The sequence below is a fragment of the Leptonychotes weddellii genome, chromosome 16 (genome assembly GCF_054177405.1).
Source record: "Leptonychotes weddellii isolate Sample4059 chromosome 16, ASM5417740v2, whole genome shotgun sequence".
NCBI classification, from domain to species: domain Eukaryota; kingdom Metazoa; phylum Chordata; class Mammalia; order Carnivora; family Phocidae; genus Leptonychotes; species Leptonychotes weddellii.
This window is the reverse complement of record NC_138384.1, coordinates 50,104,145-50,119,806: the sequence shown is the minus strand read 5'-3', so window position 1 is coordinate 50,119,806 and position 15,662 is coordinate 50,104,145. Positions and strand designations below refer to the sequence as shown.

At 42.9% G+C, this 15,662-nt stretch overlaps 2 protein-coding genes across 2 annotated transcripts in view; both read right to left on the bottom strand.

Annotated features, from left to right (window-relative positions):
- The window catches only part of ZNF274 (zinc finger protein 274), a 365,529-nt gene that overhangs the window by 180,086 nt on the left and 169,781 nt on the right, over window positions 1–15,662 (bottom strand). The gene's annotated exons all lie outside the window — the stretch shown is intronic.
- LOC102735542 (uncharacterized) lies at window positions 10,815–12,214 on the bottom strand. The gene is given in 2 exon segments (XM_081806161.1): window positions 10,815–10,907; window positions 11,459–12,214. Coding segments are annotated over 2 exon segments (849 nt in total).

The window sequence follows — 15,662 nt, the reverse complement described above, 5'->3', positions numbered from 1 at the left end:
GGACTCCAGGATCATGACCTGAGCCGAAGGCAGTTGCTTAACCAACTGAGCCACCCAGGCGCCCCTATATTTGATTTTAAAACAGTGGAGGTATATGGACTTAAACGGCACATACTTAAAATGTACATTTTGATGTTTTGATTCATGCTTACACCCTGAAACCAAACGTTTCCTCCTGCCTTTTAAAATTCATCCTTCTCCACATATAAAATTGCTGATACAGTGACATTAGTCTATCTTTTGTTACGGCTACTTTCAAATATATGCAAAGGCACCTGGCTGACCCAGAGCACTCTTCATCTTGGTCTGGGTTGTGAGTTCAAGCCGCATGTTGGGTGTAGAGCTTACATTAAAAATAATAATAATAATTACATACACACAAACAAAAAAGGAAAAGAAAATGTTATGAAGCCAGATGAAACCCTTCTCGAGTTTAACAGCATTGTTTATCATTTCAGGGCTGTTCTTGTCCTATCAATTCTTGTGTACACAAGTGGGCTACTTTACATATATTTCCAGACGTTGTTATCATTTAATGCATAATCTCTTCAGAATGCATTTTTTGAAATGTAAGGTCTCCTTTATAACCCAATAGTTACCAAAATATAAATATTTTATCATTGTTCAGTTGTGTCAAAATGTGTTTGTTTTTTGTTTTTATTTTTTTTAAAGATTTTATTTATTTATTCATGAGAGAGAGAGAGAGGCAGAGGGAGAAGCAGGCTCCGAAGGAGCAGGGAGCCCGATGCGGGACTCGATCCCAGGACCCCGAGATCATGACCCGAGCCGAAGGCAGACGCTCAACCATCTGAGCCACCCAGGCGCCCTGTTTTTTGTTTTTTAAAGATATTATTTATTTGACAGAGAGAGCGAGAGAGCCAAGCAGGGGGAGCAGTAGGAGGAGAGGGAGAAGCAGGAGCCTAATGCGGGGCTTGATCCCAGGACCCTGGGATCATGACCTGCGTGGAAGGCAGAAGCTTAAGCATCTGAGCCACCCAGGCACCCCTACAATGTGTTTCTTTTTAAGTCAGATTAATTGCAATCAGAATCCAAAATACATCCTTACAGCTTTCAGTAGCTGTGTAAGTCTCTTAGCATGCAATGTCTGCTTACTTTTCTAAATTCTTATTTCTTTGTTGATGTTGCTAGGGCATTTGTTCATTACAATTTGGTAATCTTCTAGGTGTGGCTTATGGCTTATGGAGTCAGTTGGACACTGTCCCAACTGATCACCCTTGTCCATAATCTGCTCACTAGATAGTGAGAGGTGGGTGATGAGGTTTGTCACTGTAGACATGTGTGATGGTGACTACTGGGGATGTAAAACAGAACCTTCTCCCACCCACAGATCCTCTCCACAGAAATAGTAGAGACAGAAAACACTATTAGTGAATAAGCGTATTAAACCAGAATGAGACATGCATCACAGGCCATTCACTATGAAACTGCAAAGACTAAAAAAAAACACCTCATATAGTCAGGCAGACACAACCCATTACATACATGTTTTTATGATAAACAATAACTAGTCCTCAGGAAAGACAACTTGAAAGCAGTATCTGCCACGTAGAGTTTGTTCTAACTTGACAATTGAGGTGACTATCCGTGTTAGCTTATTGGAAAAGGAATTGAGGAAAACAAACCTCATCCTAATAACACGAGGTAGTTTTGTAAGTTGGAGCAAAGTGTCCACTAAGAGGAGGCTCCCACCCTCCCAGGGTATGAGACTATCAGGAACTAATAGTCCCTAAGGAGCGGTCTCCCTTGATGTTTGCATTTTGAAGGGATGGCTTCTGGGTTCTTAAGACATTTCTGGGTCCTAAAGCTGGAGAAGAGTGGGTGGAAAGGCCTATCTAGGGATGCCTGGGTGGCTCAGTCAGTTAAGCATCTGCCTTCAGTTCAGGTCATGAACCCAGAGTCCTGGGATCGAGTCCCACATGCGCTCCTTGCTCCTCTCCTTCTGATAGAAAACTAAATCAACTCCTTTTAAGGTCACTGTTGATAACACTAAACCATTACCTAATATTCAACAGTATACACTCAAATCCGAAGCATTATATGGAACATGCTTCTCCCTCTGCCTGCTGCTCCCCCTGCTTGTGCTCTCCCTCTCTCTGATAAATAAATAAATAAAATTTTAAAAAAGAGAAAAGCCTATCTAGTTTTGAAAGGCATGCATTTTAAAGAGATTAGCACAATACCCTCTAGTTCCATCCACGTCGTTGTGAATGGCAAGATTTCAGGTTTTTTTTATGGCTGCATGATATTCCATTGTATATCTATACCACATCTTCTTTATCCATTCATCTGTCGATGGACATCTGGGCTCTTTCCATAGTTTGCCTACTGCTATAAACATTGGGGTGCAGGTGCCCCTTTCGATCACTATATTTGTATCTTTGGGGTAAATACCCAGTAGTGCAATTGCTGGGTCATAGGGTAGCATTATATGGAATAGAATTATCCAATATACCTAGAAAAGGGGCTCATAATTCCTTGTACTAGCCCTTATAACAACCTATTTTACCAGTAAAAAAGCCAAATGGAATAGGTTGGAGAGTCATTCAAGACCTGACAGCTATAAATAATAATGTGGTGTCTCAACATCCAGTGGTTCCAAATCCACATATCTTGCCCCCCTCAATTCCAGCCAACATGCATTACTTTTCAGTGATATATTTGTGTAGCACCTTCTACACTATTCCTGTAGATAAAGATGGTATCTTTTTTGCTTTTACATGGGAAGGCTGACCACATACCTGGACAGTTACAGTGCAAGGTTCTGCTGAGAGTCCTACTTACCTTTCTCATAATCTCAGGGCTGATCAAGCTGGTGTTGAATGCCCTAATGGTCCTACCTTAATTCAGTGTGTAGATGACTTGCTTCTGTATTACAAAGCTAAATTAGACTCCCAAAAGGACACTATTTATTAAAGCAATTGGCTGCTAAGGGACATAAGGTCCTTCCCCTTCCCCCTTCCTTTTCAAGGGCCTCTATTAGGGAGAACTTTTCAAGAAGTATTCCCTATCGGGGCACCTGGATGGCATAGTCAGTTGAGCATCTGGCTCTTGTTTCTGGCTCTGGTCATGATCTCAGGGTCGTGACTCTGCTTGCGTTTCTCTCTCCCTCTCCCTCTGCCCCTCCCACCTTTGCAAACTCTCGCTCTCTCTAAAAATAAATCTTTTTTTAATATTTTATTTATTTACTTGACAGAGAGAGACACAGTGAGAGAGGGAACACAAGCAGGGGGAGTGGGAGAGAGAGAAGCAGGCTTCCCGCTGAGCAGGGAGCCCGATGCGGGACTCGATCCCAGGACCCTGGGATCACGACCTGAGCCGAAGGCAGCTGCTTAACCAACTGAGCCACCAAGGCGTCCCATTTATGACAATTTATTAAGAAAGGTTTCCAGGTACAATGGAAGAATCTTAGCAGCAGCTTGTCCAACATGCCAAAATATCCAATATACTCACAAACCATATTCTTGTGGATGGCATGGTCTAAGATAAGAAAAAACATTGAGTATCTATCAAAGATGGTACATTAGGAGTAATATGGTTGGATTCAGCCACCTCCTAAATCTTACTCTGGCATATAACCCAGAAGATTATGGGAAGCCTTATGGCATACTCAGACTAATTTACATTAGTTGTTACTACTACTCACTTAACACTAATCTGGGGAGCCCCACAGTTTTGGATTCAGAATATTTATCCTAATTATACTAAGGCTGTTTACACTGGAAACAACACATCTGGTGGATAAATCAACATAGGCCCCAAAGAAATAAGGGTACCATATGATCAGGCCTGGGTACCCTCAGTCAGGCCAAGTTTGCCTTTAATGAGTAACGACATGCCAAAGAGAAAAACACTTGTACAAAAGGAAAATTAAGATTTTTTTTTTTTCAGGAAGAAAGTAAAGGGTGGAAATCTGCTTGGCCCAATAATCTAGCATTAATAAAATGGCTAAATCAAACTCCACATATTGTGACTCAAAATGCTCATATCCAACAATGGGAAAGAGCATGTACTTTAACCATACAAAGACTCCTGGACATGCCAATCCAAACGGACTCAGAGGTAGCTATGGGTTGCTGGCCTCCTTTATTAACTGCAAAAACCCAAAATGTACATTTATGGATATTATATAGCTCTAATCAATAGAAAATCATTAAAGGCTCCTGTAACTTAGATAAATCTTTAATTATTGCCTTGGTACCCAAGTTTATGGCCAACCAGTCTTATGACATTGTTCAATTAGTAGGAATGAGGCAGGTAGAATAGGGAAACGTTGGTTAACTGGAAGAGGAAGGATAAGAAAGAGTGTGACCACTGAGTATGCCCCATGCTAGCTCAGATTTCTTTTTTTTTTTTTTTTAAAGATTTTATTTATTTATTTGAGAGAGAGAGAATGAGAGACAGAGAGCATGAGAGGGAGGAGGGTCAGAGGGAGAAGCAGACTCCCTGCCGAGCAGGGAGCCCGATGCGGGACTCGATCCCGGGACTCCAGGATTATGACCTGAGCCGAAGGCAGTCGCTTAACCGACTGAGCCACCCAGGCGCCCCTATATTACAGTTCTTTCTGATCAATTTGTGTTAATACAGGCTAGACCAGATCTGGATCGAGCCTTTCCTAAAAGCCACATCTGTCACACAGGGCGCTACAGATTCACTTGGATCTCCAGGCCATGCTGCAGTATCATTTCCACATACTGGTCACGTCTGATACCTGAAGTGTTTGATTCCAGACTATGGAGCTGTGTGCTAGGAAAACAGTTACACTTGGTGTCTTTCCAGGTATGTCATGTAAAGAAACTACAAATTAAGAGTCTTAATTCTCTGTTGAAAATGAGGTGTTTCTCCTCCCCTCCCTATTCTCATTTACCTTAGGAAACTTACAATTCTGCATCTCCTTTTTGACAGATAGGTCTCTCCCTTTTTTTCAGCTTTATGAACAGGAATGTCTTCCTCAAATACCTGGGATCCACCTCTTTAAAATAAAAACACACTGAGAGCTTTCCTTTTGAGAAGCATGTATCAAAGGGGATGGTACAGGCCCTACGGGAGGGTTAGGAGCCTCTTTTGGGTGGGACACCTTGTTCCAATTTACAAAACTACATCCCATCATAAGGGTATGTTTGTTTTACCTGTGAGTAAAGGCAATTAGATGAAACAGTCAACCCAATTTGGGAAGAACCATGTGTGACAAAGAGTAATGCCCAATTCTCTTTATTGACTAGCAGATTTTTGGTTCTTTGTTTTTTTCAGGGCCAATTTCCTTACTTTTAGACTAGACCTACTTTTGATGCTTTTAAGAAATGAGATGGAAATTTCAGAAACTAAGAGATAAACCTGTCAAAGGGTTATTCTGCCTCTACTCTGTCCAAACTGTATTTAAAATTATTCAGATGTTAACGGTATAGTTTCAGTGTTGGGCAGCTATGGAAGTGTGATGCTGGGCTCTCCCTTCATGCAGGATCCTGCTGTAGTATTCCAGAAGCCACTGGGTAGGCTGCTCTCAGCCAGTGAACAAGCATGGCGTGACTATTAGAGATGGATGAATAGTTATTGTTTATCTTCAAAATGTGTATGTAGGGGCGCCTGGGTGGCTCAGCTGGTTAAGTGTCTGCCTTTGGCTCTGGTCCTGATCCCAGGGTCCTGGGATCGAGCCCCACATCAGGCTCAGCAGGGAGTCTGCTTCTCCCTCTGCCTCTCTTTCTCTTTCAAATAAATAAATAAAATCTTTAAAAAAAAATGTGTATGTAATGGGATGTAATTGCTTAGCTAAATAAGGGGATTTTCTGCTTTGCAATTCTGAAAACATTGCCCATGATGTGCATATGATTTTTATTTAATGCTTATTCAGCAATGAAATATTTTCTGTCTCTCCTATGTCTGGAGAGTATCTGTAGGTGGGAGAAGATTCTGTTTTATGTCCCCAACAGTCACCATCACACATGTCTACAGGGGCAAACCTCATTACCTGTCTCAATACTATATAGTTGGACAGTGTCAGAGACTCAATAAGTCTTATCTAGAAAGTGGCAACTGTAATGAGCAAATGTCTCAGCAAATTCAATGAATAATAAGAGTAAAGGTAGGTCGGACATAGATAGGGGCTAACAGACATAACTACAGAAAGTTGTCAGGATACATTTTGCTCCTGATTGCAGTAAATCTGCCTTAAGCACATTTTGAGAATACTGATTGGTAATGTATTTGCCATACTTTAAAGTGTTTTTATTTTGTGTGATAGTTATTTGGGTTATGAAGGAGCCCTCAAATTTTAAAAATGCAGTCTGAAGAGATTATGTATTAAAAAGTATGTCTGAGATTAAGAGTATTAAAGTACACCCATTAGGGGCACCTGGCAGGCTCAGTTGGTAAAGCATGTGACTCATAATCTTGGGGTCATAAGTTCAAGACCCATGTTGGGCATAGAGCTTTCTTTTAAAAAATTAAAAGTACACCCACTAGCGTACATGAAACAAGAGGGGCCATGAAGTGATAATGGTGGAAGATTGGAGAAGGGTACATCTGGCTTCAGTCTTTTCCATTTTTGTATAGACTGAAAAACAGCCATAACAAAAGATATGTTATTGTATCAGTAATTTTATATGTTGAGAAGAAGTTAAAAAGGGTAACAGGGGAAAAAGGAGGGATAATAGGAAACTTTTGGTTTCAGGTATAAGCCTGTAGCAAAATATTAAAATGTACATTTGAAATATGTTCAGCTTTTTTATGCAGTTGTACCAAAATGAAAGTGCTTAAAGAGATACAAAAACGTCTACCTTCCTAGTCACTCTGCTACATTTTTTTCTATGTTCTGGAGGTTATTTGTGGCTACTGGATTGCTATGGTGGAAATAAAATATATTGGTCTACTACTGGCAACTCTGAACTCCATGTTCAATAATATCACACTGGCAGTTTTAAGTCGGCCATGCTGGGAATATTTGTATTGGGGAAATTGCAAACACTACAAATCATGGCTTGATTTATTTTATTGTTGGATATCTAGACTTAAGTGATGGAGAATATGTTAATGCAGATTAAAGTATATGATGTATGTGGCCTCTGCATCGTGTATAGCACAAGAAGATAGAGGAAAGAGTCTTCTGGTATTCAAAAAGAATGATTCCTTACTGCAAAAAAGCCACATCACTAAAGAATGAAGTTCTGAATAAGTCTTTGTTGTTTCACTATCTTATTTGTAAAGGCAAATGCATCTTAAAAACTTGGCAAAAGTATGAAAAGACATTTTTACCAAAAGAGATATACAGTTGGCAAAGAAACAAATGAAAAAATGCTCAACATCAAAAAATATCTGAGAAATGCAATTTAGGGGGCACCTATGTGGCTCAGTCCGTTAAGCATCTGCCTTCAGCCCAGGCCATAATCCCAGGGTCCTGGGATTGAGCCCCATGTCGGGTTCCCTGCTCAGCAGGGAGCCTGCTTCTCCCTCTCCCCCAGGTCGTGCTCTCTCTCAAATGAAATCTTTGTAAAAAAAAATGCAATTTAAAACCACAGTGAGATTCTGCTATACAATTGTTAGAAGGATTAAAGGTTTAAAAAGATTAACCATACCCACTATTGCCAAGCATATGGCAGAATTGGAGGTCCCCAACACTGCTGTTAGGAATACAAAAGAAAACAACCATTTTAGATCGCAGTATGGAATTTGTTAAAAAGTTATATATCCATTAACCCTGTAACTCAGACATTTCACTCTAAAGTATTAAAAGAAGAAAAATGATGGGGCGCCTGGGTGGCTCAGTTGGTTAAGCAACTGCCTTCAGCTCAGGTCATGATCCTGGAGTCCCGGGATCGAGTCCCACGTCGGGCTCCCTGCTCGGCAGGGAGTCTGCCTCTCTCTCTGACCCTCCCCCCTCTCATGTGCTCTCTCTCTCTCTCTCATTCTCTCTGTCTCCCATTCTTTCTCTCAGATAAATAAATAAAATCTTAAAAAAAAAAAAAGAAGAAAAATGAAACATATCCATATGATTTGAACCTCTATAGCAGTTTTACTTGCAACAGTCAAAAACTGGAAACAATTCATACAGATGAATGAGTAAACAAATAAGTGGTATATCTACAGAACATCAATACTCAGCAATATAAAAAGATTGAACTATTCATATAAGCATCATCGTTGAATCTCAAAGAAATATGTCACTGAAGGCACCCAAAGGGAAAAAGTAAACATTTAATGACCTTAAGTATATGAAGTTTCAGACAATGCAAACTAATGTATTGTAATGAAAGGTAAATCAATATTTGGCTACAGGGCACAGTGACACCATTAAAGAATGTGAGGTAAACATGGGGGTGATGGGTAAGTTCATTATAAACATGATGATGGGGGCACCTGGCTCAGTCAGTTAAATGTCTGACTCCAGATTTTGGCTCAGGTCGTGATCTCAGGGTCCTGAGATCGAGCCCTGCATTGGGCTCCACGCTGACTGTGAAGCCTGCTTAAGATTCTCTCCCTCCCTCCCCCCTCATCTGTTCATGCTTTATTTTTCTCAAAAAACAAAACAAAACCATGATGATGGTTTCAAACATATATATAACTGTTAAAACCTATCAAATTGTATGTTAAATATATACTTTATCATTTATACCTTATTAAATTTTTTTCTTAAGATTTTATTTATTTGACAGGGACACAGCGAGAGAGGGAACACAAGCAGGGGGAGTGGGAGAGGGAGAAGCAGGCTTCCCGGGGAACAGGGAGCCCGATGCAGGCCTTGATCCCAGGACCCTGGCATCATGACCTGAGCCGAAGGCAGATGCCTAACGACTGAGCCACCCAGGCGCCCCCCTTATTAAATTTTTAAAAATATAATTTAAAGTAAAAGATTTGAATTTCCTGTTTTTAGGAAATCCCCTACATTGACTTTACCATCTCTTCTTATGCTCTAGGAAGGGCTCCTTGCCTCAGTGGTCAAAAATTAAGTGAATAGGGGCGCCTGGGTGGCTCAGTCAGTTGGGTGTCTTGCCTTCGGCTTGGGTCATGATCTCGGGGTCCTGGGATCGAGTCCCACATCAGGCTTCTTGCTCAGTGAGGAGCCTGCTTCTCCCTCTGCCTGCTGCTTCTCCTGCTTGTGCTCTCTCTCTCTCTCTCAAATAAATAAAATCTTTTAAAAAAATTAAGTGAATAATGAAGACTTTCCACCATTCCATTGAACAGGAATACTGGCTGGGTCATAAAGTTCCCATAATTTGAAGGAGATATCCCTTCCCTATGTCCTTATTTTTTTCTCTGCACAAAAATGGCCTTGAGGACAGCCAAGAGAGGCTACAAGAATCCACAAAACTTTTAGGTTATTTTACCTCGTGCCTAATGCTGTATGATTATAGTTCAGGCCTCAGAACTTTTGTAATACTTGACAGCCACAGTTATTGGAACATTGTGGATAGTCGTTTAAAGGAGGCACATTCTAAGCACTTTGTTAGTCTCCTCCTGCTGCTGTTAATCTAGCGTTTTGTTGTTCTTGTTTCTTTAGTAATCTCTACACCCAAGGTGGGGTTCAAACTCCAGACCGTGAGATCAAAAGTCACATGCTTGGGGCGCCTGGGTGGCTCAGTTGGTTAAACCGCTGCCTTCAGCTCAGATCGTGATTCCAGAGTCCTGGGATTGAGCCCCGCACCGGGCTCCCTGCTCATGCAGGAAGCCTGCTTCTCCCTCTGCCTGCCACTCCCCCTGCTTGTGCTCTTTCTCTCTCTCTTGCTATCTCTTTCTCTGTGTCAAATAAATAAATAAAATCTTAAAAAAAAAAAAAAGTCACATGCTTTTGTGACTGAGCCAGCTAGGTGCCCCTAATCCTAGTGTTTCTGTGGCAATTATAATTTCCCCTACAGTCTTGGAACCAGTGACGCTACCCTACAGAATTTTGGACATGAGGGCCCATAGCCCTACTGCAGGACCTGGGAGGTTTTCCTCACCGGTGCTGACCACAAGGCAACATCCCCTGTAAGTTAAGAATTTCATGGTGCTCTCAGAAGCACCAAAATGTCATGAGAACTCCTCCCTTCTTAGGTTGACCTTGGAACCCAGAAAATATTATAGCATTTAAACTACAAATTAGAAAAAAAAAAACAACAGGGCGCCTGGGTGGCTCAGTTGGTTAAGCGACTGCCTTCGGCGCAGGTCATGATCCTGGAGTCCCGGGATCGAGTCCCGCATTGGGCTCCCTGCTCGGCGGGGAGTCTGTTTCGCCCTCTGACCCTCCCCCCTCTCATGTGCTCTCTCATTCTCTCTCTCTCAGATAAATAAATAAAATCTTTAAAAAAAAAAACCACACCAAACTACAAATTAGGACCAGAATGCCTGCAGTCTTTCACTGGAGGCCTTGGGCAGCAATGCAAACAAGGGCAAAACTGGAGAACTACTCTCTGCCATCATACTGTCAATTCTGAGGCACACAAAGCTTGGTATCCCAACAAAAGGACCATCCCTTTGTTTGTAAAACTCAGCTGTTTTTAGATCATTACATATAGTGAACAGAACCCCTAGATTAAAGGTGGCATAACTACTAAGGCCTCTATCATCATACAAACCAGAGCACAGGAAGGCAAGTTTCTCCTGGATTGGTGACTTGATGGCTGGGAAATTCCATCACGGGAATCACTTGAAACCAATACCCCTGGAAAAAGTCCATGTTGTCAAGTCAAGAGCATAGCCCACTGGGCCAAAAAATGGGACAGGTACAAGGCACAGCACATCAAAGAGAAAAAATAAAGGAGTACTCACTAGGACTTCTCCGTAATCTCTGCAGGGAATGGAAAACACCAAGGTGCCCTTCCCCGAACTCACTGGGTTGGATGAATGATGTATACTACAGGCACCTGCCAGGCAGTGGAGGTGAAATGGCTTCTTCTGCAGAAACTGCCAGGGGCATGAATCTGGAAGGGCCATGGGCAGGTTAAAAAGTTGCAGTGCAGCTCCAAAATACCTGGAATTTTTGTGTGTGTTTGGATGAGGTTCAATTCAGACAGCACTCTCATTAGGGATCGCGCCAAGTTTTGATATATGGAACAAGTAAATTGTACATCCCTGCACATGAAAGATATTTTTACCCATGTTAAATTTGTGGTGTCCAAAGAGTGAAGGCTTTTGGCTTCTGGCTTTCTCACATTCATTGTATTCGTGAGACCTTGATGCAGTGTGAACTGTTTCATGCGGCTGGTGTTTTTAGTAGGGGATTTCAACATACAGTGCACTCTTTCCTTCAGAGTAAGCATTTTGGTATTTTAAGAGCCTGAAGCTGTAGTTCTAGGATTGCACATATTCCTCAAATTATAAGGTCATTTTCCAGTGTGAATTTTCTGATGTGTGGTGAGGGTAGAGCTTTGGCTAAAGGATTTCCCACATTACCCACACTCCTAAGGCTTTTCTCCAGTGTGAACTCTCTGATGTGTAATGAGATTAGACATATATCTAAATGATTTCTCACATTCACTGCACTGATAAGGCTTTTCTCCAGTGTGAATCCTCTGATGTTGAAGGAGCACAAATTGTGACGAAATGATTTCCCACATTCACTGCATTCATAAGGCCTTTTTCCAGTGTGTACTCTCCGATGGTAAAGGAGTGAAGAGCTTTTCTCAAAGGATTTCCCACATTCACTGCATTCATAAGGCCTTTCTCCAGTGTGAACTTTCTGATGTGTAATGAGGCTGGATATATGTCTAAATGATTTCTCACATTCATTGCACTGATAAGGTTTTTCTCCAGTATGAACCCTCTGATGTTGACGGAGCACCACATTTTGGCGAAATGATTTCCCACATTCGCTGCATTCGTAAGGCCTTTGCCCATTGTGAACTCTCCAATGTTGAAGGAGTGCAGAGCTTTTCTTAAAGGATTTCCCACATTGACTGCATTCATAAGGCCTTTTTGTGGTGTGAACTCTCTGATGTGTAATGAGGTTGGACTTCTATCTAAAGGATCTCCCACATTCACTACATTCATAAAGCCTTTCTGCAGTGTGAACTCTCCTATGTTGAAGGAGTGCAGAGCTTTGGCAAAAAGATTTCCTACATTGACTGCCCTCATATGGCCTTAGTTCAGTGTGAATTCTCTGATGTTGAATGAGGTTAGAGTTTTGGCTAAAAGATTTCCCACATTCACTGCACTCATAAGGCCTTTCTCCAGTGTGAACTCGCTGATGTCTAATGAGGTGGGAATTTTGGCTAAAGGATTTCCACATTCACTGTACATATAACATCTTTCTCCAGGGCAGATTGTCTGGCACTGAACAAAGGGATATTTGCAGCTGAAGGTTTCTGTGCAGTCTCCCCTGTTGTAATGAGTATTTCCCCTTGGAAAAGCATACCCACACTTGGTTCCACTATTTGACTTCTCCCTGGTGTGTGTGGCCTGTTGATGATGAAATCCTGAGTTGTCCAGGAAGTCCTTCCCAACCTCCCCGAGGATAAAGGGCTTCCCGGACATACAGAATTTGCAGTTGTTCACAAATAAGGCTCTCCTTACATTGCTTCTCAATAGTTTCTCTCCAGTGCCCTGCTTTTGGTGCTGATAAACGTTTGCTCTGAAATAAAATAGTTTCTCACATGTCCCATACATGCATAATTTCTGCCTGTGATGTGTCCCCTGGTACGCCCAGATGAAAAATGTCACTCAAGGGGCGCCTGGGTGGCTCAGTCGTTAAGCTCTGCCTTCGGCTCAGGTCATGATCCCAGGGTCCTGGGATCGAGCCCCGCATCAGGCTCCCTGCTCCTCGGGAAGCCTGCTTCACCCTCTCCCACTCCCCCCTGCCTGTGTTCCCTCTCACTGTCTCTCTCTCTCTGTCAAGTAAATAAATAAAATCTTAAAAAAAAAAAAAATGTCACTCAAGATTAAGCCACGCACCTCACAGGGATTGGCCTTCTGGGAAGATAGACCTGCACTGACAGTCCTGATCTGTGATCCCCCTTGAACTGAAATATGCTGCTCAGAAAGTGCTTCTTCATCCTCTGCTCCATGCTAACAACCTATAAGCAGAGAAATACTGGTGAAGTACACGTTGACTTTGCGTAGGGAGACAGCACTATTACAAATGTATGTCTGACAAACCCAAGAATGAGTCCATGGGATTATCTGTAGGACAGGGCGGTTGGGTTCATGTTGAGGATGAGGCTGCTTAGCAGTATTGGCCGACTGAAGATGACAGAATGAGGGAGATCTCACAAGATGAAGGGCAAAATCATGAGATGTGACACAAAGAGAACAGGTAGGATCTACACCTCATTCCTCTGCAAACAACTTTCAGCAGCAATTGGTGATACGTGAGTGCTATGTTGAGTGTTATGTCCACGTCCCTGAAAATCCAACTGCAACAGAGTTGCTGTTGTTCAGAGATAAAGAATGTGCCTACCTCATGACACAAATGTATACGCCAATGTCTACAACACTGCAGATGGACCAGTATGAAAAAGCACTGAGATGTGGAGTCCAGAGAGGTGAGGATTATCCTTGAGCTAAAAGAGTGAAGAGACAAGTAGTAGAGTTGACAAGGTGGGTAAGTGTGAAGAACGGGTAAAGGCAAAAATGAGGTGTGGGTGCCCCTGTGATTGGCACCAAAAGACGAGCAAATAGGTCTCTGGTATGATTTGTACATAGCCCTGGTGTCATGCCCTCCCCCAGGTGATGCAGGCTATGTTTGAATTTGCCTTGCTTCACTTGGATTCCTTTCCATCCTGCGAACCTCTCCACACCTCCTTAATGAGCAACTACACAGAACCTAGATGATTCAAATACTAAGGTAAAGACAGGACAGATAAGCAGCTCTCACTGAACAAAATTAACTCAGCACATGACAAACCACAAAAAGGGAAACTAAATATTACAGAAAGAACCTGAAGAATAGCCCATGGTCACATAAATAATGAACCAAGTCAAAGATGGCAATTTCTGGCACAAGGAAGAAGGAAGAAATGTTAGCTAGAGGAACAAAGTAGAACGTAGGGTAGCTTGGACCTAGAAAATTCACCTGGTGATGGAGAAGGCAAGCAAGATGGAATCCGTGACTGCAAGTCTTCTGATTCCGGATCCATACCTTCCAGGCTAGGAGTAACAGGTGTCGGGCCTACTCAAGGAAGGAGAAGGCAGTGTTCACACCCTAGCCCTACCAACCATAGCACCTATTCAGGGAACCGGGAAGGAAGCAGTGCCCAGGGTCCTGATGTGGAAAGGGCTGACATGCCAATGGATAAAGGAGAAGAGCAGAGACTAGCTCATGGTACAGGCGTCTCTGAGCCTCAGCAAGGAGACCCCATTCTTCCCAGGAAAAGCAGTACACAGCCACATCCTTAAAGGTCACACTGACCTGTCATGATTGGGAGAAATGAAACCACAAATAGCCACTTTCCCAAAGACCTATAGTCCATTCTCACATATGCCTATCCTATGCCCATCCTCCCAATTCCCCAACTCAAGAGTAGAAACGATGGGCTTGGGGCTAGTGGTGCTGTTGTCTCCTTATGGGGGCCATTAATTACTAGGCCCAGCTATCAGCAATAAGAAGCAGGCAGCAGATATCTAAACTGTGAACCTGGCATAGAGGCATTCAACACCCCTGCCAGGCAATTTCCCTGGTACGGACAACGTCATGTAAGCCCCAGTACCAGGACCCTGGGACCCTCAGACATACTGTCTCTCCATGTCTACATCACTCTAGACTGCACATTCCTCACATCTCCCGTACCACAGCTCTGCCCATGCCCACCACCACCTCGCTGTTCCTCTACTTAAGAATCTGCCTGGCCTCCACACATGTTCAAGTATTTTCATCACCTTCTTTTCACTTCAGTGTTGAGGGTGGGATTCCTACTTAGAGTTAAGGGAATGGCCAGACACACAAGAATACTGGACAGAGGCGACTACCAGCATCTTATTAACCATACATATTCACAGCCTGGGATAGGAGGTCACCACACACCACATAGGGCTACATGGGGTTACACTCTGGAAAACACTGAACAACCAGCAGCTGTGGGATTCAATTATTTAGTATCAAGAGGGTAGGTGCCCCCTGGTTCCTACAAGAGGATACAATTCTCTTTTCTGAATAACCAGAAAGAGCAGACAAGGAAGTGAAACCCACTACGAAGAGATAAGCAGGAACTATTCCTGATCCCTTTTATAAAAAGGGGTCAGTTAGAAGACCTTAACTATGGGGCACCTGGGTGATTCAGTTAAGCATCCGACTCTTGATCTGAGCTCATGTCTTGATATCAGGGTCATGAATCGAAGCCCCGCCATCGAGCTCTATGCTGGGTGTGGAGCCTACTTTAAAAAAATTTTAAATTGGGGCGCCTGGGTGGCTCAGTCGTTGGGCGTGTGCCTTCGGCTCAGGTTGTGATCCCAGCGTCCTAGGATCAAGCCCCGCATCGAGCTCTCTGCTCAGGGGGAAGCCTGCTTCTCCTGTTACCACTCCCCTTGCTTGTGTTCCTGCTCTCACGCGCGCTCTCTCTCTCTGTCAGGTAAATAAATAAAATCTTTAATTAAAAAAAAAACTAGGGTGCCTGGGTGGCTCAGTTGGTTGGGCAGCTGCCTTCGGCTCAGGTCATGATCCTGGAGTCCCGGGATCGAGTCCCGCATCGGGCTCCCTGCTCGGCAGGGAGTCTGCTTCTCCCTCTGACCCTCCCCCCCTCATG